This window comes from Zingiber officinale, chromosome 5A (assembly GCF_018446385.1).
Source record: "Zingiber officinale cultivar Zhangliang chromosome 5A, Zo_v1.1, whole genome shotgun sequence".
Lineage (NCBI taxonomy): Eukaryota > Viridiplantae > Streptophyta > Magnoliopsida > Zingiberales > Zingiberaceae > Zingiber > Zingiber officinale.
The window spans coordinates 117904951-117930374 of NC_055994.1; the positions used below are offsets into that span (position 1 = coordinate 117904951).

At 35.2% G+C, this 25424-nt stretch overlaps 1 protein-coding gene across 1 annotated transcript in view; it reads right to left on the reverse strand.

The window, feature by feature from the left end:
- The window catches only part of LOC121981475 (phosphoinositide phospholipase C 6-like), a 36053-nt gene extending 11312 nt beyond the window's left edge, over nt 1–24741 (reverse strand). The window contains exons 1-6 of the mRNA XM_042534012.1: nt 24376–24741; nt 15178–15374; nt 14906–15041; nt 14604–14834; nt 14282–14508; nt 5364–5481 (exon numbers count right to left, since the gene is read on the reverse strand). Coding sequence (XP_042389946.1) covers nt 5364–5481; nt 14282–14508; nt 14604–14834; nt 14906–15041; nt 15178–15374; nt 24376–24699 — 1233 coding nt within the window. The 5' untranslated portion in view covers nt 24700–24741. The remainder of the gene's footprint in view (nt 1–5363; nt 5482–14281; nt 14509–14603; nt 14835–14905; nt 15042–15177; nt 15375–24375) is intronic.
- Nucleotides 24742–25424: the final 683 nt, after the last annotated feature.

The following is a 25424-nucleotide window of genomic DNA, read 5'->3' on the forward strand; positions in this document are numbered from 1 at the left end:
TCACAAAAATTTCACAAGAAAATTTATGTACACATGTCAAGTCAAATAACCAATAAAGCTTATTCAGAATAGCCTCTAACAGCTAGTTTGCTAACGTCTCAAGTCGACTACTCTAGCATTTCTAGCCATTGTGTAGCCAACAGTCTTTTAGACATTTGGTTGTTCCTCAGTCCAATTAGGATGACAATTTCCTCCGAACCCGATGGAAGGTTCAATATACGACCCGAATGGAGAATAGTATGAAAGGATTTTTTGGACCCGATTGAATAATTGGATATGGATATTCGGGTATGGAGGCAGATCTAGTAGAATCCTACCCATACCCAATCTGAATGTTTGATTAAATTATATATATATATATATATATATATATATATATTAAAGATTTTTTTTTCTCAAAACTCACTCACTATTTTTGTTGATGTTTAATGTGTTTTTATTGAATATGATTAAATTAGGACTAGACTATAGATATTTAATTTGTTTTTTTTAATTATAATTTTTTTGGATATAATGTTAATTCTAATATGCTTTTTTTGAATGATGGCAGTTGGATGGAATGAAAAAAATTATTAGTATAGAGAATATCTAGGGATGACAATTTTTCCCTCGAGTTCAGGTCACATGAGGAAAACCCGAAACGGGAACGGATTCAGGAAGTCTTTTCGAGTATGAGTTTGAATTCGGGAATTTTTTAAATCCCCGCAGTTGAATGGGGGTGGATATGGGGATGCTATCCCCATCCCTGAAGGCTCGAACCCACCTCGATGATGATGATGATGATGAATAATAAAGTTTGATTTGTTATGTTTATTAAACCATGGATTATTAATGTTATTATATATGTGTTGTTTAATTAATATTAGTATTTATATGTCATTGGATTCTTGTATTAATACTTTGACGAATTAAAAACCTTGTTGCCAAGTCAATGGACAATGAGCATTTGAAGCGGAGATGAGGATGTAACCCCCGTAGGGTTGGAGATGGGGATTCCCTAACTAGACAGAACCATGGATCTGGGAGGGGATGACAATTGTCGTCCCTAAGGATATCCGAGCCTCTGATGGATATGGGTATGAGGATGAATATCCGATCCCTAATGGGTATGGGGATGAGAATGAAAGTTGAAAACTCAATGAGGATGGGAACGGGGATGAGATGGATATAATAAATGGGGATGAGGACAGAGGATATGGAATCCAATCCAAACTCAACCCATTGTCATCCCTAAGTCCAATTAACTAAAGCTCGAATATAAAATTTTGTTCTTTAAAGTTTACAGTCAACTCTCGAGTCAATTGATCACTCCAGTAGATTAAGGTTTACTTCCCATAGTCAACTAAATCTGTTTGGAGATCTTGACTCCACTTGACTTACACCCTCATAACCCTACGAAAAATTCAACATCAAACTCAATCACCAACTACAATTTGGATTTTGGAACCTATTGGTCCTTAGTGGAATGCTCCCAGCAAGTAACTAGGTAGTCCTTACTCCTTAAAGGATGATGTTGCCTATAAGTATGAATCCCAAAGATTACATTTCACTCATAATCTCTCACAACTCATATTAATCTAAGATTTCAAATTGTAGATGATTTATGTTAACCTCAAGTTCACCTTGCATCAGACTTTCAGTACCTCGGATGCGCATGCGTTTTAGACCTTAGCACCTCGAATGCACCAAGCCCTCCAACCTTTCTCCAATATGTCATATTGTGTTGCTCACCTACGGAGTCCACCTCTTGTCAGGTTACACCTAGAATACGCCTCATTAGAAATTTTTAGTCCCTTGAATGCTTCATGTTATCTTTTGTTGGTCACCTACGAGCTGATGTCTTATAAACCATTAAAACTATCAAATCAACAACAACTCCATACACTTCATCCTAAAGTCCACCTCACTAGGAATCTGTGAGATCTATATGCACTCTATCAAGACCCTTCAAACTAGATGCACATATCAATACCACAGGCAAACATAACTTAAACCTTTTGTCAAATACATAAAAACAATTTGGTCAAACCTGACCACTTGGGTCATTGACCAACAACAATGCCTTCTTTCAATAAAAGAAGCATGTTGAGGGCGTGGAAAGAGTGAAGAGGTTGAATGTCAAGAAAAAGGGTGTAAACCCTAGTATTGCAAAGGGAAGTGAAGAGGTTGAATGTCATACAGGAAAAGGGTGTAAAGCCCTAGTATCCTCCTCCATCTAAATATAAGTGACAAGTGTAAGTTAATAATCAATCTAAGCTCAAATACATTAGTAACGTCAAATTTGTGTCAAGGACGATATAACCAAGTGTATTTAGTGAAATGATCAACAAAAATATCATAATGTTTAAAGTGATTAAAAGCAGTAGTTTAACCCAAGTAGTTTCAAGTTATGAAAAGTGTAGGCACAAAGCAGTAGTTTATGACTTTTATTACAAAGGAAATAGTTGCATGACTCTAAAGAAGTCTTTTGAGTGACAAGTGAATTTTGAGAAGAAACAATAAAATGCATGGTTCTGTTAATAGGGTGTCATAATCATAGATGCCAAAGCAAGTGGTGGAACAAGGTGAAGCATTGTCAAAGGGCGTGCATCGAGCCTAAGTGACAGGTGGGCGCGGTGGTAGATGGCCACTCAGAGACTTCTTTTACTTTGGTTACAGCAGCAGATAAGTGTTTCCCATATGCTCAAATCCTTCACCACAAAATTAAAAGGAAAGAATTCAATGGAAGTGGAATTGAATTAACAAAATTGTGAAACAGATGATAGGTTTCTTATGATACAAGAGTGTAGAGTGTAGACAAATTATAGGTATGATAGAACTTGCACAGGTGATGGAAATGTTGTTACAGTTACCAACCAAAAGTCATCACCTCTGTAGTTATAAATGAATGGACAAGTTATGCAAATCTAAAGTAAACGTGGTTGGAGGCTCCAGCATCCATGACCCAGTAGCCTGATCAACATGGATGAGGATCAATTAGAGAGATAGGCTTACAGACACCATGTCTGATCTGCAGACTTTGGTCAAATATCTAAATTTATCACAAATTTAACATTGCATTTTACCTTCATTGTAATGTAGTGTAGGTGAATGCCAATTAGGGCCAAAAGCCCCTGTTGTTGTAGTACCACTACATTGAAAAATAAAACTTGGTTGGATGCCAACTTGAAAGTTCTTGTTTATTTTGTTGATGTTGGGACCTCCCTTGGGTCATTGTTTTCATTCTAATGCTGGTTGTATTGGTGGCAATGGTGCATGCTTCCTTGCTAGCTTCATACTTCATAAAAGGTCTCATCATTAGCAAGCTTATCAACCAATTCCTCATATGCTATGACCGTGTCCTGAGTATGAAGGGAACACGGATCCTTTCTACTTGGGTCTAAGACCATAATCACAGGTTCATCATCACTAAGAGATCAGCACTACTTGTTTATCAGCAATTGTTTGGATCTCTCTTAGATATTCTCTCATAGATTTCTTGTATTTGACAATATTGTCTAGAGTCACTTGAAGACCATAGGTTATGACCCTGTTTGTTGGCATTTGTCATGGAGAGGCAAAACCAAAGATGCTTAGCAGTTGCTATTATAACAATGATGAGAGCAACAGTGGCACAGTTAATGACATGATAACATTTCAAAGAAGATTGTATCGCGTTGCAATGTTTATACAGAACACATTCATTTCGGGCGGATGGACATGGATATGTAACATCAATGTAACCTGTCCAATTATATCCATAGAGCAAGGCAAGGATTTATGGTCACCTAAGTAGATATGAACTGTTGCTGGGGAGTTTAACGGGAACTTAAGAGGCTGCATTGTAAGTTATCAAGATATCTGCCAATAGTGCAACCTGTCCAATCATATCCATAGAAACAAGGGAAGGATTGATTTAGGATCTCCAAACTAGATATGTACTATTGCTTTGGAGTTTTAAGGGGAACTTAAGAGGCTATATTGAAGGTTATTAATGAGGTGGTTTGAGGATTGAATCCAATTAGTGGAAGAGTGGTGGGTTGGGGTTTGGCAGTGAAGGTTTCAAAAATGGCTGTTTGTAGAGATGAACTATCCTAGTTGAAGCTTTTTTTTGGCACTAATAATATCATATAGAGAATAGTAGGGTCAGGAGAGCAACTCAATTTTGTTTATCAAATGTTACAATTTATACAACAATGTCGTCACCAAGGATGATAGTGACAAAGAATAAAGTAAGAACCTATATTAGCACAAAATAATTAAATTGTGAATCATGAATTTGTATTTGGCATTAAATCAAGTTAAATGAGGAAGAATGGCCATGCGATTGATGACAATTTATTCTTAACCCCAGTATATATGGGAATATTCTATGGTGTTAGCACATGCAACACCCACACAAAATGAACCCTGTTTTTTATATCCAGAAGAAAAACAGATTTATTTGCTTGTAATGATTCTGTGGCTTGGACTATACCAAGTTTCTAAAGAGGCCCAATTCGTAATATACTACTTAATGTTTAAAGAAAATGGACTTGCGGAATAAAATCTTGCAAACTTTAAGGTGATAAACTGTCATATCAAAAACTTGAGCTAAAATACAAATTGGCTTAGACCATAGGCAATATCTGATTTCAATAGACAATAATAGAAAAAATTCCTTGTGAAAGCACTGCCACCGAATCATAGAGAATGTCTGAATGCCTATCTGAAAATCAATTAGTATTCATCATTTTCTTGGTTGATTTTTATATCATCAGTTCACAATAGTATCAAGGATATCTCTCTTTTTGGTTTCTATGTGAACTTGGAAAATCTGACTCTCAAAAAACCAATAGTATTTGACCACCAGGAGTAATTTTTGGTTAGAATAAGATCAGACAGCTAACTCTAAATTTTCAATGAATCAATGAAAATGTGCAAACCAATACATCAAATTAGTTATTGCAGTATGAAGTGATGAATGATCGCTGTGAGAATGGGCAGTTGTATATATCCCACACCTAGTACAACCATCATATATCATTTTCCTTACATTTCTGTACAAGAAAACATTCGCATTCTTGTGCTTCTATTTTTTTGAACTATGTATTTGACAAATTCTATATTACAGGTCTAACTTAAAAACAATGCACATGATGTGGTTGGAAATAACAGTCTCGAAGTCAATCTCATATTATAACTTGTAATCACATATTTTCAGAAACAACACCCATCCAGTTAACCTATATTGGTCACTACTCAATTCCTCACCTTGACCTACATTGGTCAATATTCAATTCCACACCGGATCCAGAGAGGTTCAAGGTTCAGAGACTTTCAAATAGAAGTTTCCAAATATGAAAAAGAGTACAAGGCCTCAATAGTTTGAGATTAGAGACTACCTGCATGTTGAATGCAACCATCTGAGCACCATGAATCCAGCCAATGAATGGATTGTAATTAGAAGAATTAAAGCGTGTGCCCTTTGGATATATCCTAAGAATGTTTTTCTGAGTAAACCTAGACAATGGAAATTGACCACTTTAACAAGAGTTCATAAGTTAAATAAAACAATATCAAGTTAGCATCACTCTCTAAGTTGCATAAATTGCATAAACTACAAACTGCATGATAAGCACATAAACTTAGAGGACAATGTTGTAAATTCTTCACAATTAATTTTTAAGATTGCAGATGATTTTATAACTACAAATTTTGATGCAGAAAAGAAATCAAATTGGGAGAATATTTGAATTTTGAATTTCGATTTGAGTTGTTAGGAAATAATTTGAATTGTTCAGTAATTAGTATATTTTGATTTGTCATCTTTTTAATTTGGATAGTCAATTCATGAGGTTTCTCAATTTTCTTATCTAATTTCTATAGGGGTTTGAATTTATGAAAATCATAGTTTCATGTAATTATCATCTATTGATTAATAAGAACATTTTCATTTTCAATTCTCCATGTGAGATAAGCTTAGTTCCCATTGGTTCTACATAAATTGGTATCAAAGTCGAAGCTCATTTGGTCTCGAAACGAGTTCTCATTATACCTTCAGAAAACTGTACACAAAGCTAAGTTTGATCCATAATTCTCCCTCATTGTGCTCACATGGAAGACGGAAACTTCTTCATGTTTCAGGTGAGCCCATCCCCTTCTTCCCCACCCCACCATCCTGCCACCGCCGGCATCCACCAAATCAATGGCCCTTGTTCTAGACTCGATTCAGCTGCCAATGCTCCATGTCAGACTGACCTTTGCTAGACTTTTGCGCCCATGAATAACAACATCCCCACATTGCCCCTCCCACACCACTAAACCAGTGCTGCCTCCCCCCTGTGTATTCATGTCTCCTTGGCTCACATCCATGCTGCAGAAAACAAAAAATCCTCTTTCTCTTTGATTTTATCAAAGGACCATAGTTTGTGACTAACCAAGGAGATTTAGAACAGGCTTGTCTAGGTCTGCATGGTGCCAACTTAACAACAAAGAAGCTCGCATTAATTTGATAACTATGCTTCTCTTTGAAAATTACTTTTATTCCAATTTTTTATTTAATTGTTTTATCTATTTTTGTGCAGTTACTATCTCTTCATGTATCATCAATTTCTGCCCGTTCAAAGAAATTCATCTTTTTGCTTAGTTTTCTACTTGTTTTCTTAAAGTAGTATGTTATTTAGTTTTATGCTCTTCGTTACTTGTCAATCCTCCGCATTGGCTATAATGAGAAAGCTCATTATTAGAGAGTAGAAATATAGGTGTAAGTTATTAGACAACGAGCTTGTGTACCTTCAATCTAGAGTCGATGACTTAGAACAATTCAAAAAATATATTGATAGTATAATTCACGTAGATAGTACACGCATCATGATCATTATTTTATTCTAAATCTCTCTTCTTCTTTTTTAAAAATACCCGACCTAGTTTACCCCTACTTGATTGGTTAAACTTGAGGCCCCTAACTTCTATGATTTGCTAGGCCCAGATGCATTTCTCAATTGGGATGTTGAAATAGAAGACTAATTTGGCGGGGTATAACATGAGCCAAATTGAACAAAAGCATGAGGTATAACATGAGCTAAACTAAACAAAAGCAATTTGCAATATCAAACTTGTCAGTCTAGTGAAGAGGTATTAGCAAAATTGTTGGAACAATTGATAGAATGCTTTCTTAAGCAGAAACAATATGCCATGTGAATTAACTTTAAGAAGGAACAATATATTCATGTGGATTAAACCTTTAGCAGTTTAACAAGTTGTTTCTAAGTGTAATAGAATATCATAGTTTGGGTACTTACTCAAGTGTTGCAATCCTAGACTAAAGTCTAGGAAACCCTTATCCATCTCATCAATGAAGATCCAACGACAGGTCAAGCTATATGCCCTGATCTCAATTAGAGGTCTGCTATAAAAACATAGAGATTACACCATTACTAAGACCTCCCAATTTTTGACCATCAACCCTCTAGCTTAGTAACACACCTTTTTATAGGGTGCCACCGCAATCGAGAAAATAAACGAGTTCGAACTCTTAGAAGATCTTAAAAACCTAACTGTGGCATGCTACAACTGTTGTCACAGCAAGGGTCCTTAGCATAATAGCATCAAAAATCCCTCATAATGATATATTTAAATGCTAGTATCTTTCATACTTCTGTGAAGTGTAGAAACAAGTCTTATAACAATATTATCGACGGCGAAAGATGCACGAATGTAGTTTCTCCACATAGTCCTTTTCTGGGATTCATGACACAACCGGAGTTTACCTAAATCCCCACAAAATGGCATCGTTACCCTATTACACAACAATGTTTGTTCACTCTTGAGATGAGCCTATATAGCAATAAATAAAATATAGTGTGATATTCTACCATAGGCATTGCTCATATTATCCTTAGTTGGCTCAGCTTTATGATCTCTTTGTTACTCATTATAGAAGTAAAACACTCATTTCTGAAGTCATGATAAAGAGAATATTAAGTTGTACCCCTGACCAACCCTAATGAACATGAACCAAAACCTAAACTGACAATAAGGTAAGCTCAATCTTCAAAGCAAACTCTTCACCTTCTCATACAATCCCAATTTGAAATAAGAGGCAAGGAATTAGGGGTAAATAGGATGTAAATGAGCCAAGCCGCTCGTGAGCTATTCGAAGCTCGATTCGATAAAAGCTCGTTTGAGCTGGTTTAATGAGGCTCATTAAGATAAACAAACCAATCTCAAGCTTCACAATATTCGGCTCGTTAGCTCGTGAACATGTTTGTTAAGCTCATAAATCAACTTTTAAATAAAAAAAATAATAGTTTTGATATTGAATTTATAGATTTTACACTCTACTTATGAAAAACATAGACAAATATATTAAATTTATTTATTAGAATAAAATTATAAATTTTAACAAGAATATTATAATTTTTTAAAAATATATAATTTAGTTTTTAATGAATATTTAAATTTATAATTTATATTTATTAAGCTCGTTTAGGCTCGATAAAAGCTCGAATAAGCTCGTGAGCCATAAATATATTCCTTAAATAAAGCTCGAGCTCGGCTCGATTATAAACGAGTCAAACTCAAACATCCAAGAGTTCGGCTCGACTCGGCTTGATTACACCCCTAGGGGTAATAGTAGCCTTAGTGGCCTAGTCTTCATGGTTGGCTCTAGTACCTCACCAAACCACTAACTCTTCAAAATTAAAAAATTCTAAATGAGTTTTAGGATATATCTCCTGAAGTGTTACCAATGAATTCACACCAACGGGCAAGATTCATACTATATAGAATTTTAGAAAAGAAATGTGTTAGCATAGCGTATACTAAACTAATTAAGAATATGTATGAGGATGAAATGACAAGAGTGAAGACTCGAGGCGGATTAATTGAAATGTTTCCTATAAGGATATGGTTACATTAAAAATCAACTCTAAATCTCTATATTTTGTCACTAATCATAGGACACACCCAAGATACGTTATAATTATACATGTTGTTTAACGATGATATTATTTGACATTATACATGTTGTTTAACGATGATATTATTTGAGTAGATGAAACACGTGAAAGAGTAAAAACCAAACTCGAAAGTGAAAGGTTTTAGGGTTAGTAGAGTAAAGTCAGAATATATAAAATTTAAGTTTAGTAATATTAGACATAATAAGACAATTGCTAAGATAAGAGATGATGAGTTATCTATAATTAAGAGCTTTAAATATTTTAGAATCATTTTTTGAAAGGATTGAGGGGTTGAGAGAGCTATCTTACATATAATACAAACAAGATGGTTGACATGAAGGAGAGTGTCAAGTGTTCTTTGTGATTGAAAGATAATTTTTTTAGGAAAGTTCTATAAAATGACGGTTAGATTTGTTATATTATATGGAGCTAAATGTTAGATGATGAATCAGGCACACGAGTAGAAGATGAAAATCATAGAGATGAAGATATTAAGGTGGATGTGTGGGCATACAAGGATAGACAAGATAAAAATGAGAATATTAATGAGAAAGTTAGAGTTATGCCTATTAAGGGAAAATTTAGAGAGACACATTTAAGATGATATGACCATATACTTAACCAATAAATGCTCTAGTTAGGTAATATGAAACTATGACAAATACACACATTAAACGAGGAAGAGGAAAATAAAGAAGGTTTGGTTAGCAACGATAAAATAGGATAAAGTTTATTTAAATATATATGATGATTTAGTAGGGATAAAGCCAATGACATAGAAGGATCCATATAGCCAACTCAGTACGAAAAGACGTGGTTGTTGTTATATAATTGCTTAATCTCCCACACTATAACATGAATCTTACACTGCAATGAACTAAATAGGTAAGTCAAAGCATTCTTATAAAAAGTTCATTATGGAAGTATAAGCCCTTATATCATCTCATCCTTGCTAATGTTGACTTATAGAAAGATGACTCTTGGAAAATATGCATCAACAGTTGTGTCATCATCAAGATCCTATACCAAGAGTTAGCATGTTTAGACTTAATGATAGGAGCTCAATGGTTCCCTAAGATTGATTTGTGTAGTATCATTAAACTAGGATTGACATTGGTGATAAATGACTATATGAGTGGCTAGTCATGCCCTTTGGAATTTTAAATGCCTCTAGTCCTTTTTTAAGGGCAATAAACCAATTTCTCATAGTCTACTTTGATGACATCCTAATTAATCTACAGTAAGATCCATGATACCAACTTGGAACATATTCTCATTCTTAATTAAGACTTTTAAGATTGAAAAGTTATTCATCAACCTATATTTCTTCTTATAGCCAAAATGAACAAAATGTTTTGTTCGAGCCAATCAACTAGTGAAGGGTAGTTAATGTTGGTGTTGGCTGCACCATACAAAACCTATGTTTTGAGGTATGACAAGCTAAGTTTAAAGTTAGGTTTGTGGTGATCTAACCAAGTTTTATCAAGTATGCATGGTAGGTAACTTGACGAATTGAAGTCTTAGTTGGGAATCAAGCATTGGCTAAGTCCTAGTGGGACTAAGCAATTGAAGTCCTGGTTAGGAACTAGACAAAGGGCTAGGTAGTACAAAACTTGGTTGGGAACCAAGAAAGGAGATCCTAGTTGGGAATTAGGTGGATCAAGTCCAAGTGGAGTGGAGTTGTAGTCTTAGCAAACAAGTCCAAGAAAAGTTGAGAGCTGAATCTTGACAACTCACACTAGATGGGTCAGTTGGAAATTGAACATCTAGCTAAGGTAAGTGCGAGTAAATTTAAAATTTATATCATACTCATTACGTGTAACAAATGTAGGAAAGTATTTTTCAGTGGTTTGAGGCAACCCGAAGGAAGTCCGGGTGACTGGTTGGGATTGTAAACCTCGACTAACTTTGTCGGGAGGCTCTAGGCGACCGTAGCTAACATCAGGGTCACCATAGTGTTCGGGCAACTGAGATGGTTTCCAGGCGAACCGTAGTGACGAGATCTAACGATCCGAGTGAGTCGGTCAAGATGGGATTTCAACAAGCTCCAAGCGATCAAAGGGTGGCAAGTTGACCGGAGACCGCGGGCAACATTATCTATGGGATAGAATTCGCAGCCATATCAGCAACTTCTAAGCGACCAGAGGGGTTTCAGTCGAACGGATACTTGCCACATCATTGTCAACTAGAGCTCTACAAAAAGGAGCCCAAGGCATCAATATCAATCTTCTTCATCTCACTACTCTACTCATGTTGTGCTCCTCGATCTGCTATGACGAAGCGCTGCAACTCTGCACCTAACTTCGATCGGCAACTCTTGTAATCATTTCATTTTCTTTTTATCGCTATACATTCTCTTGTATACTTTGTACCTAATTGTTTTTAGATTCTTTTTAAGGTTTCTCCACCTCCAGAAGCTTCTTGGAAAGGAGAGATTTAAAATTACAATCGCTATTTTTGTTAATTGTTCGTGTCCATTCTTGTGTAGTCTGTGCTTAACTCTCGCATGCTTCTAGTGATCAAATTTAACTAAGTGCTTTATGTGATCAAATTTAATTAAGTTGTGCATGTTAAAGTCTGATTAGGTATTGCTTGATATTCAACTACTTGATGAATCTTGTGCTTAAGTTAGTTTTTCTATTCTGCCGCATACTCTATGTTTCAAATTTAAGTTTGTTTTTAATTTTATTAGCTCGTAAAATTCGTAACGTTATTCACCCCCCTCCCCCCTCTCCAACCCCCAACGCTTCTCTAGCGTCGAGTTTGATCCTACAATTAATTGGGTCAATTGACTGTTGACTTGCAAGGTGAGCTAGAATTGAGTTGTTGGCAAAAAGTTGTGTTGCAATAGTAACCTAATAGTCAAATAGTCACGAAGGAGCAATCAACTATTTGGGGGATTTAGACCAACATTATAAAAGGAGCTTCAAGACAACCTTTCAAAGGTGCTCAAGTAGTACTTTGTGAGACCTTTTACGAGAGCTATGAAAAGGACCTTGTCAAGATTCTAGTGCTCATCCAAGCGATCAAAAAGCAATAATAAAAAAAGTTTCATTGTGTATCCTTTATTTACTTTGTACTTTTGTATTCATTTGTATTTGTATTTGCTTGTGTTCTTGTAACCTGAACCATAGTTTAAAACCTCGTATCGTATTGGTCGGCAATCGGCACAACACCAACATCAGCACGATCGTGTGAGGCGGCACGACCACGCGAGGCATTTTGTTTTTTAACCGTTAATTTCTTTTCTTTTTAATTTTTTAATGGTTAATTCTTTCCCCTCTTACTTCTTTCTCCTTCTTCCTTCTTCCCCGTATTTTAATCTTTTTTTATTCCTTTCCTCCTTAAACACATAGGAAAAAAATTCATTTTTTTTCATTTCTCCCTATATTAATTTTTTTCTTATTCCTTTCCTCCTTAAATACATAAGAAAAAAATTCCTCAAACTGATTAAAATAAATTTAATTTAATTTAAACCTACTTGATCTTAATCATCATGTCTAAACTTTAATTAATCCTAAATTAACTTTTACTCAATCCTAATTTTTAAATTTTAACCTAATACTAAGAATTTATAGTAATCAAATATTCCAATAAAAATTTTTTAATTAATATATTTTATATTTAAAAAAGTATTGAAACCGTATATAATACCAAAATCATATCTTCCGATCATAAATCGAAACTCCAGTACAACTCGAAATTTTAAACCATGGCCTAAACAAACTTGTAGGCGGTTTTTCCACCTCTAGAAGGATAAAAGTAGAGGTGATTCTGAAAGTGATCCATCTTAAGGATCATAAGCAGTGATGTAGAAATGGGGTTCCATACCACAAAAAAAATGGTTAGTGTTCTTGTATTTGAGTTATTTTTTTTCTATTTCTGCTACACTAACTCAAATTGTAAATGAAAGTGAACAAAATCAAAAGCGTCCATTCACCCCCTTTCCTTTAACCACATCCAACAATCCTACACAATATAGAAAATTTGCTTAGATATCTTGGAGGTAAAAAATTAAACATTTGGAATTCTATTTTTGCTCCTTGCTGAATTTGTTTATAACAATTTGATAAACAAATCTACTAGTTAAAATAAATTCAAAGTTAAGTATGGGTCAAAAGCTTGCATCCTATTGACTGATTTCTTTATCTAATACTTCCCATTCATCTAAGTCAACTTGGAACTTTATTGGTGTATATGAGAAATTCATATATGTCATGATTACTTAATAAAGCCTATAAAATTCAAAACACACATCGTCAATTTAAGCAGTACAATGTGAATACTATATTTGTCTATATTCCCCTAAATATTTTTTAAAAAACTCCTTTAAAAATCTTCATGATTATTCCTTTGAACCTTTTCAAATTGTGAGGAAAATTGTTATTAATGCATATATGATTGATTTCCATGTTAATTTACACATTAGTCCAATTTCCAGTACTACTCATTTACTGTTACACTAAGAGGCATTCAAATCGTCCACCTTGTCTGTTGGTTTTAACTACAAGCTATGCACCTATGGCACCGGTTCCTACACTCCCATTCGCAATAAAGCCTAGTCCTCAGATTGAATGCATTATGGATACTTAAACATTAAGCAACCTAGTTTATTAGAAAGGGCTTTCTGAGATCAATAAGGTTTAGATTCTTGAGGACGAACTTCAACACCTTACTCTTGGAGTTAGTTAAAAATGGAGCAACAACCACATGATCCATTCACAAAGGCATCTCCACTTCGTACATATGTGCAACATTGTATATCTTGATCTCCCTACTCAATGGTGCTAGGTAGCAGAGGAGAATGATCCAGAAAAAGAAAATAGATTATATTGGGAGAATATTTGAATTTTGAATTTTAACTACATTTTTTTAACAATAATTTGAGTTGATTGGTACTTTGTCCATTTTCAATTAATGGGATAAATGTATCTCAATTAGGGTAGTCAATTAATGAGATAATTGTATTGTCAATTTACTTATTTGTTTTTTTTAAGATGTATTAGTGTTGAATTTATAAAAGTCATATATTCCATGTAATAAGAATTTTTCCACTTTCAATTTTCGATCAGTGTGATTAGTTCCCATTGATACTATGTAAAATTTACTCTAAGAATCTCTAAAGGAGAATCATTGTTCAGATGCATCAAAAGCAGTATCCTAATTTAGATAGGTGGTGTGAGGACAGCATTATGTAAACAAGACAAACATGTTAACCAACAATTAACTTGATTAAATGGAAAAGATCTAATTAACAAAGCTTAGTAAATTAAGTATGAAAGTATGGAACTATTACTGTTCTTCTTGTTGTCTATATATATACAGTGATAGATGAAGATGGTACTATTAAGAAAGGATACCTAATTAGATCCTCTCTGTGAGCTGCTGCTGCTTTGACAAGTTCCTGTTCACTCAGACTTAGGCGTCTTACTTTATCAGGATCAACTTTTAGTGCTTCGCTCATTTGACCCTTAGGTTTGCCAGCCTTGATAGTGATTAAACGCTTATATTCAAGTGGCGGAGGCAGATCCTCGTCATCTACTGCAGGGTCCTCATCTTGAACTTTATCATCATTAGAAGTTTCATTCTGTCAATTAATATTTCAATGTCAAATACTGCTTTATTAGTGACTACATTGGATTGGATATAGTAAAAGGTACGTTACTAGACAATGTTAAATACCTTAGTAGCAGATTCAATCTCATCTTGCAGATCTGGGACCTCATTTCCCCATGCTTCATCATTTGAATCTTTCTGAACATCACCATCCTTAAAATTTTTTGATTCAAGGTACTCTTTTGGTGGTTTGGTGGAAATAATAATTCTTTTCTTTAGAGATTCTGGTGAAGGAAATTCTTTCCGAATATCTGAGTCTGGGTAGTATAGCATTTCTCCAAATGTTTCTGTTACCATCTAATAATACCTTTCTGTTTAAGATATAACATGAACTGAAATTTTATCAATGCATACACAATAAAATCTACCTTGGCCACTTTAGCCTGAAGATCAGGAGTAAGGTGGTCTTCTAGAGTTATGATAAGAGGATATGAAGATGCAGAGAAGGCATGTTCTTTGATGGATTTTAAGCATCTGATTAGCTCCACTGGAGAAGTTAATGTCCTAAAAAAATTGAGATAGTAAGGAAATGAAAAGAAAGCAGTTGTCATGAAGGGCAGTGATATTTTCTCTAGTAGAGTGTGAAATGATTCAACAGTATAAAAATAAACTTAGAGTAACTCAGCACTGGGTCAGGCACCTTCCATGAAGAACATTGATGTTATCTCTTGCAGAATTTGGCCAGATATCCAGCTCTATTACTCGCACACCTCTCTGAAGAGCTTTAATAATTGGAACATCACTGCAATCACTGCTAAGCTGGTTACCTGTTAAATATGAATTATGACCTGTATATATGTAGTAGTGGGACATTGGAGCTGTCATATCATGATGAACCTGTGATTGAACATTTGCAGTTAAGATAAACAAAGATACAAGCCAACAAAGCAGTACAGTAATGGATGCAAATATGTAAAGTCCTGGTGTTAACCTGAACACTCGATCTGTAAAATGGAGTGTAGTACTGTTAGATGTTTGTGGAATTACTTGAGCAGGCAACGATGACATAGCATCATACAACTTGATATGAATTTTGGCAGGTTTGGATCGTGAAAATGAGTTGGGGTTAAAAAAAGGTCACCCTGTTTATGACCATTTATGAATTATTCATGTTCATGTTGTGAGGTTGACTCATTTATAATCTCATGAAACTTTTAACTGATATTATATTCACATATGACAAAATAAAAAATCCAACTGTTTGTGATTGGCTGTTATATATATATATATATATATATATATATATATATATATAGTCGTGATCTCCTGCGTGACTTTTGGTTTGCGCCTCTGCGCGACAGGTGCTCGAGCGTTACTTTTTTTTATTTTTTAAAAAATCCTAAATTCCTTAAATCCTAAACCCTAAATATTGTACCCCAAATTCTAAATTCTAAACCCTAAAAAAAATTACACACCCTAAATATTATACCCTAAACACTAAACCCTAAATCCCAAATCCTAAACCCAAAGCGTAAAAAAAAATCAAAACAAAAAATAAAAAATACACATATTTACTATACCCCATCCTGAGCATCTAAATTTTTTTTCGTTTTAATTTTTTTTACATAAACACTATAGCCCAATCCCTAAAGACAAAATCTAATTGTCTTAACCCCGAGCTAGAAAAAAATAAACAAAAAAAGAAAAAAAAAATGCTAATAACAATTGAGGCGCCTTAAATCACAGTCGCAAAAAATGGGAAAAAAAAAACACTGGTAACAATTGAGGCATCGGTCGCGCACAGACTCGCAAGGAGAGTCGGGCGGGGGTGTTGAAAGGCGTCTTGACTTGGCAAAGCTTCCACACTACTATGTTCCATCAACAAATTGAACACTACTTTGGAGAAGCTTCAACGCTGCCAACCATCCCCTTTCAGGGACAGAACCAAGGGCAGGAAATCTTCTTCCCATTCCACCTTCAAATCTCATCTGCAATTTTTTGCTCTGGGATTTCTCACACTTGCCTATGTCTTCTTCTCATTTTACCTATGAGTCTAAGAAGCAGTTTTTTGCTCCATGTTTGATTACGCTTCCTCCCATTGTCTTCATTCAAAAAATCTAGACAGTGTTTTGTAATGGGGACATCGTCATGCTCCCATTGCTCTCTTCAGGTCAAGCTGCTCAATCCAGAAGCTCAACAGAAGCCCATCCAGCAGAGAAGAAGCCAATCTAGCAAAAATCCCATCCAATAGAAAAGAGGCCCATTTCTCAACCCAATGAGCCCGCCCACCTCTTAGCCCAGCTAGCCAACCCACCTCTCAGCCCAAACCAATTTCTGGACTACAACAAGTGCTCACATTCCAACCAACTTAATTTGGTGATCAGTATCGACCCACTGTGGCTATCACCCTCTTTGTTGGATCCTGCCTATTTTCATGGGTAGTTCATCTTATTTTAAGATGTTGGATTCTCGATGAGGAGAACAGCAAGGTCAAGGGGATAGCTTTGGAGGATGAGACAGGCCCAAATGCCCCTAGTGTTGACTATTTGGACATGTCAAGAACATGTGTTACTCTCTTCATGCCTTCCCTCCAGGTCGTCCATCTTTTAATATACATATAGCTGTTGCAGTTGTTAGTTCTTCATCCCAACTAGCAACCTCATTTTCCAATAGAGGTATCTTTATTGCATGTATATCTCCCTCTAAATCGTCCCCTTAGACCCTAGGCTCAGGAGCCTCTGAATATATCTCTTGTAACATAATTTTTTTCTCTCCTCTCAAATCACTAACACACTCTACCAATGACATAGCGAATGAATCTCACTCATACATTAGAAATGTTTCACTTTCACTAATGTTACATGTCTTCTGTTTTCTATACCACTAAATTTCCATTGAACTTATTGTTTATTTTATTAGTAAATCTATTAAATTATTGAATTGTTATGTTAACTTTGATGCTACTTCTGTTTTTATTCAGGAATCGAGGATGGGTAAAGTGATTGGTGTACAACATGAGTCTTATGGGCTTTACTAGTTTTGTGTCTACATTGTTCTTGTCTCTCTTGGCTATCTTTACCCCTCTAGGCACAGTGTCATCTGGGTCATCCCACTGTTAGAAATTCAAGGCAAACAATTTCTACTTAAGTTCAACCAGTTAGGTAAACATACTAAATTTCCTCCTATAATAGTGTTTAGAAGCATTGTTATGCACTCTTTGCTTTAGTTCATTATGTTTTAAGTCAACACCTACATCGATGATTATTCTTGAGCGACCGACCTTGTGTTTTCTAATGAGAAAAACATATAAATTTTTCTCTATCTTTTCCCCTATTTTTGCTGCAATTAAAAATCATTTTGGCATCCCTGTCAAGGCTATATAGGGTTACAATACAAAAGCAATACTATACTTCTCTAACAGTATTCAGTACTCATGTTCATACACACCTTAGCAAAATGAAAGAACAAACATCTTATTGATACTGCACAAACTTTTTTTATACATGCATGTCCCATTTTGTCTCTAAGGTGATGATATTCTCATTACATGTCATCTTATCAATTATAGAACATCCTCCACTCTTCTTCATTACCCTCTTACATTCTCTTCAACGACATAAGTTAGCTTCATCATCCATTAAGTACAATGTTATTTTTAAAAATTAAAGTTCCTTCATTATCCTCTTTCATTCTCATCTACTACAGGTTTTTAGATGCACTTGCTTTATTCACTCAATATTCCCTAGCAATGATAAGATAGCTTCATCGTCCATCAAGTATCATTTTCTTAGTTATTATTATCTTTAGAAAGGTTACCATTATTATTTTCCTGAGTCACATATCTTTTTTGAGTCCCCTCTTTTTTTCCTCTTCACCATCTTTTTTGAGTCAATGCATGAAGTATTTGTGTTCCTATCCCATTTGTCCTTCCTAACTCAAATTGTGGACTACCCTCACCCTTTAATATTGATGATCCACTACCTGAGGCACCTCTCCTACAAGTGTACAAACAATGACTGATATGAAGATGATCCAAGAAGTCCTTAAGATAGAGCTCTTCAATCGCCAACCATCAAACCTGATCCCTCTCTAATTTTGACATTCCTATTACTTTTCCCAAAGGTAAGTATAAGTGTTTCACTAATCACTTCACATCTACTTTCTCGTTTTATATCATACACATATGATCCTTCAAATACTCTATATTTGTCTTCTTAATCTTGTCTTTGTGTCTTCCTTATCCTTAATAGTCAATTTCTAGGTATGTCTCAAAAGCATTTTTAGATATTGGGTCATGGTAGGCCATAATCGATGAAATGAATGCTTTCCACTCTAATGACAAAGAAATTTCTCTTTCTCCAAAGAAGTCCATAGAGGGTTACCAATAGGTTTTCTCGATTAAATGTTAATTGAATGGCAACATTGCCCACCTCAAAATTCATGTACTAGCCAAAGGCTATACTCAGATTTTAAGCGATGACTACGTTGATACTTCTCCAATTGGCCAAGATTACTTCAATACGTCTCTTCTCCTTTTATTGGTTCCTATGTTTTTAGTTTAGAATTGTTGATGGAGATAAATTTTCAATTTTGTAATTCAGATGGAGTCATACTGACAATCACAAAGAACATTTAACACCCTCCTCAATTCAACCATCCTACTTTTATCTTATAAAAAATATACCTATCAACCCTTCCATCCTTTTGCAAAACGATCCTAGATACTTAAATTCATCATCACCTACCTTAACAATTACCTTATTACATCTAATACTACTAAACTTAAATTCCATATATTTTGTCTTTGTCTACTAAGCCAAAAACCTTTCACTTCCGGTATTGCTTTCCAAGATTCAAGCTTAGAATTTACACCTTCACCTTAACATTCACCTTCACGTGTCTCATCCACCAAACCAACATCTACAAACACCATGCACTATGGTAACGTGTCTAGGATGTGTCATATAAGTTCATCATGACTAGTGTCAAAAGGTATGAACTGTTGGAATGTATACTAAAAGCTTAGCTTTTTGTATAAACATTTATTTAGAAATAAGAATCACATTGGTCAAATGTCTACATTTATGCTAAGTGTAGTTGCCCATTTAATTTATATTGTAGATAACATGGTGTGAGGAGACACATAGAAGATCATGTTATTAGTTCCTTATAAATTATAAATAGTAGCTCACAACCACGATGGAATGGGACAAACCATTGGAGTGGTTGTAGTGTAATTTGATATTAGTTTATCTTGACTATAAAATTACACTAGTACACTATGAGTGTATTGAGCATAACCATTTGAGGTAATTTCTTTTTATACTGACTATATAAAAGAACAAAACCTCTGTTATTATGGAAGTGCGTACTCTTAATCATGATATAATAACAAGCACATATATTTAATGTTTATTTCTTTAATTTATCAAAGGGTGTGATTTAGTTCGTTAAATCAATAGGTCCGATAAGTTGGGAAATGATATTATTTATATGGTGTGTTGTTGATTATAGAATGAAATTGTGTCCTAGTAATCTAGGTTGATGATGTCCCCTTGAGGAGCTTATAAGGATTATCATGTAAACCCTACAGGTGGACCTAGTCCGACATGACAATGAAGTTGAGTGGTACTACTCTTGGAGTTAGATATTAATTAAATGAATTGTCAGTAACTCATTTAATTAGTGGACATTCGATATCTTAAACACAGGTAGATTAATGCACTCATAATAAGAAGGAGCCCATAATGTAATTTGGGATTGGTGCAGTAGTTCAATAATAACTCTTTAGTGGTATGAGTTATTATCGATGAACTTGAGTTGGGTGTTCGGGGCGAGCACAGAAAGCTCAAGCTTATCGGGAGACCAAAACCAATTTCTCCTCTCGGTCCCTGTTGTAGCCTCTATAAAGCCTTGTATCCACAAAGTCCACTTCTTACCCAAGTAATGAGCCGGGCACATCCTTGCTTGGAACAAGGGGGGCGGCCAAGCATTATTTTGGAGCTCATGTAGTGGCCGGCCAAGCCATGCTTGGTGACCAAGCATGGGGCCAACCATAGGTAAAGGAAAAAGGAAGTTTTTTTTAAAACAAAATTTTGTTAAAATCTTTCCTTATTTATAGTTATCTACAATGGTTAAAAAAGAGATTTTATTTTGTTAAAATCTTTCCTTTTTTTTTTGTAGATTATCTACAATGATTAAAAGAAAGATTTTAATTTCCTTTTATAGTCATCCTCATGGTTTTAAAAGAGAGTTCTAAAATTTTAAAATCTTTCCTTTTATAGCTATCTACAAAAGATTAAAGAAAGATTTTAATTTTGTTAAAATCTTTCCTTATTTGTAGTTATCTATAATGTTTAAAAGAGATATTTTAATTTTTGATAAAACTTTCTCTTTTTGTAACCATGATTTAAAAAGGAGAAGTTTTAATTAATCTTTCTTTTTTTTTGTAGTTGTCTACATGTTTTAAAAGAGAGAGATTAATTTTAAAACTTTCCTTTATTGCCATGTACAATAGGAAATTTAGAAAAGAGATATTTTAATTGTTGTTAAAATTTCCTTTTTTAAATGGGAGGCCACAAATAAGGAAGTTTTAATTATGTTTAAAACTTTCTTTTTTTGCCGTGACCAAGGATTATAAAAGAGAGGTAGAGGGTGCCTTCGGGGGTGAATTGATCTCTCTTAGCTCCTCTCTTTTCCTTGGTGTGGTCGACTCCCCCTCTTCTTATCCTTACTTGTGGCCGGCCCTCTCATCCCCTCATCCATCAAGGGCCGGCGGCACAAGAGAGGTTCATCTTCATCTAGATCCGAGGGCATACAAGGGATCTCTCTTCCTCACCTGTGGCTGGAGGCAATTTCATCCTTACTTTGCTAAGGTCGGCGGAACAAAGAGAGGAAGAAAGCTTGTGTTCGGTTGCTTGGAGGAGAAGAAGAAGAGAAGGTAATTTCCTATTTTGCCATCCCTTGGTGGCTCGAGAGTCTTGGAGGAGAAGAAGTGGTTCGAGTAGATTCCATCTTGGTAGATCGTTGCCCACACAACGTCCAAGAGGAGGAGAGGAATACAACAGAAGATCAAGAGGTCTTTAGCTATAAAGAAAGGTATAACTAGTTATTTGTTTCCGCATCATAACTAGTTCATGTTCTTTGTATAGATCTTGAAAAACCAAACACAAGAGGCTATCCATTTTATGTTATCGTTTTTGTTATCGATTTTATTTTTCGATTTCATGTTTCGATATTGTGCTTCTATTGAGGTCTCTGTAGTTAAGCCGAGTTTATTGTAAGAAGTTAAATATCTGATTTCTTTGAAAGGCTTTGTCTAGGAAGTGGTGGATGATCCCATACCCAAGAAGGCATAGTGTCTCGCCATGTTTAACCTAGAAACCGATCTTTGAAATAGATGTTTAATTAACTTCTGTAATATGGTTTAACTTAGGAAGATCACATCGGTTAAACTTGGAGTAAAAATGTTAAGTATCATTTCCAATCCAAGTTTAACTTCTAAAGAGCAACTTGGATTAATAATGTTAAGCATCGTTTGCAATCCAAGTTTAACTTCAGTAGAGCACATAGGTAGCTAGGTTAAGTTCTATGCTTGTATAAATTTTTGTACAGGGGAACTAGAACGGTATTCCGAGTAGCAACCAACATCTACAAACACCATGCACTATGGTAACATGTCTAGGATGTGTCCTATAAGTTCATCATGACTAGTGTCAAAAGGTATGAACTTAGAGTTGATTAAACCTATCTTTATAGGGAATGCTTTAGTTAATCTGTTTGTAATCTTCAATCTTGTCATTACATTCTCATACATATATTTAATTATTTCAATATACACTAAGCTAACTTTTTTTTTTCTAGAATTCTCCACATATATTTTCTCGGGACTTTGGCATAGTCTTTTTTTAAATCAATGAATATCATATGTAAGTGTTGCTTCTTTTCCCTATACTTTTCAATCAATTGTTAGACAAGATATATAGCTTTTATTGTCAACTTTTCAAATAAAAACTACCACATGCGACGACATATCCAATAGTAATGTGTAGACGTAGATGTCTTTCTATAACGACATTGCGGTTATCACAAGTCTTGAAAACCTCTATTGTGCTTCATGACAAACATTTTCTTCTTCTTTGACACTGTAGATGTCTCCTCTTCCTCCTCTAAATGACAATGAACCTTTTCTCCTCGTGAACCACCAAGACTTCCTCCACTTTTAGTCATCTTCTCTCCTCATTGTCAATGTTGTCCTCATACAACTACCCCTCCTACAATTACTCCTCCTTCCCCACTTCCTCCTCCTGCTCCTTCAACGTTGTCGCCTACAACTACCTATTCACCCCATTTCCCATCTTCCCTTGATTGCCCCTCTTCCTAAACTACCCCTCTAAGTCAGTAACCCCTTTAAGGATGTCACTCTTGCTACCATGCCTTTTTAAGTGAGTGTTTATCTTTCACATATGCATGTATTGTATGAAGAAAATGAGATCCATAAAAAGATGCCTAAGCGCATGAATGAGCTTGTACACAGCATAGGTGGATATGTGAATTAGAAGTCCATAAGAAACATGGAAAGTTCTATGTTTGCATTTTATTTTCATAAGTTACTAAATAAACTTAGCTTATTTGATATTCTACTTTTAAATTATACATTTTTATATTAGGAGCCATAAAGTGGTACAATGATCCACCAATATGGACAAAGTAGATCTTGTCATTTATGATTCAATCTCAAGGCATGGAGGCTATTAGAATACAATCACATGGGTGTTAGGTTAGGATAGGTTCTACCTTACCAAAACCATGCATTAGACTTGTATGTTCTAAAGTTCTAGCTTCTTTGCTAGAGACAAAGAAGGTTCTTGAGATGATTTGGATGTTACAAGAGTTAATTCATGCCACTGGCCTTATATCTCTACGTTCAACACCACTACTTTTGCTTGGGACTTATGCTACTTGGATAGGATTTATTCACTTAGATCGGTGTCAACCTAGTGGATGGCCAGTTATCCAGCATTACCATCATCCTATCCATCATCACCACAAACAGTTAACTAGTTTTGTTTTATTTTTCATATAGATTTGGGTGCTCTTTATTTGGATTTTATTGTATGTTGGATTCGCTTGCATATTTATATCTGTGTTTTGATTTCAGTTTGTTTAGTGTACTATATAAACAACACAGTATATATTGATATATGAAAGAAAATTTGTCTGGTTGATGTAGATCTATTTAATAATGATGTGGATTGTATAATTTAATTTACCTGGTTGAATTTTTCATCAAAATAATTTTTTCATGTTAAAAATTTCTGTTATGTCTATCTAGCGGCCTTGATAAGTTCAATGTGAACAAAATTAGCTTGCTTGGGAAAAATGAAACTTTCTCTACATGTTTTGCAAATGAATTTGTGTCACGTTTGAGTAAAATAGAGTATGGATATAGCATTATAGAGAATGACCAATTTTAGCAACCACATGACGAGAGTACAGTGAAACACATGACCCAACCATCTGCATTATTGATGGCTCGATGAATGCAATGATTGGAAGAGATGTTAATTTCTCCATCAGACAAGTAAAGCAAACATTTTGCTCGTGACTTAAACCAGTTTCATCCAGATATTCTCAACGCCCAGCACCACTACAGTCGATCTGAATGATCAACTAGGATTCAAAATCGCTACTACAAGTATTTGTTCAAATCGCGCGCCCTTATTTGAGATCCAAAAATTTGATCCCGGTGCGCTACTAAAATTTTAATCTTTAATACATGAAATAAAATCCCCAATATTCAATCAACACATGTAAAGCCTCCCAGGTAAGAGAAGCAAACATACTAGTTTCTTATGGAGAAACTAATCTACAAGAGAGTAGATAGAGCATGGCAGACCTGAGACTGAGTGGGAGGGTTGAGCTCCACAGAGAAGAGGTAGTGATGGAAATCTTCGAGGGTGAGGAAGGCCGTCCGAGAGATCTTGGAGAGGTGCGGGTGCCGGCTAAGCAGGCGTACCTGCTCGATGACCCGCTCGGCGTCGGCGACGGTGGCACCGATCTCGCCCTGCGCCTCCTCCAAGAACCGCCGTAGCTGGTCGGCGCTCATGTGCACCCCGCCCTCCGCGTACCTCGCGAACGCAGCCTTCACGTCCTCCGGCGGCTGGGCCTCGCTCCATCGGAATTTCCTCGTGAAAAAGAAGCAGCACCGGTAGCTCCCCATCTCCCTCTTCTGTCAGTGTCTCTCTCTCTAGCTGGCTTTTCAAATACCGCTCTATTTAGGTCCTCATTTGATTATATCAAAAACATTGAGGGGTTTTGAGAAAAGAAGCTGATCAATTATCTTCTACGAACGTATCAGCGAAGTGAACGCGGGGACCCTCCGTTTGAGACATATATAAACGTACTCGTACAAGTTAACGCACGATAATACCCATAGGCAGTGGCTGGGTCCTACTGTACCAGTCAGTATATTAATTAGTTTTGCTGTCGATTTCTCCGCGACGATCACGACGTTGCCGACAAGGTTTGCCACGTTGCCTTGAGCGTTTGTTGGCTCTTTGATTTGTTGTTGCAAATATTTAGATGGCAGATTTACAGAGTGTTCTTGCGAATATGCAGATTTAACAAAAGGGCGTATCTCTTTTTCTTTCTGTCTAAAAATATTTGTAACCAATAATATTATTTTTATAAATTAAACAAACGAATTAAATAAACTTAATCACGGATTAAGAGCATATTAATCAGGCATCAATCCTAACTATAACATGAAAAATTAGTTGGTCAGAAGAATTGAATGTTTGGATTATTAAAAATCTATATATATTCTAAAATTTTATTCTTTAATTTTAAAATATTTTAATTCATTAAATTTTGTTTACTAAAATAATTTTATAAGTTAAACAATTATTTTTAATTTAAAAATATATATATTTATAGATTATAAAT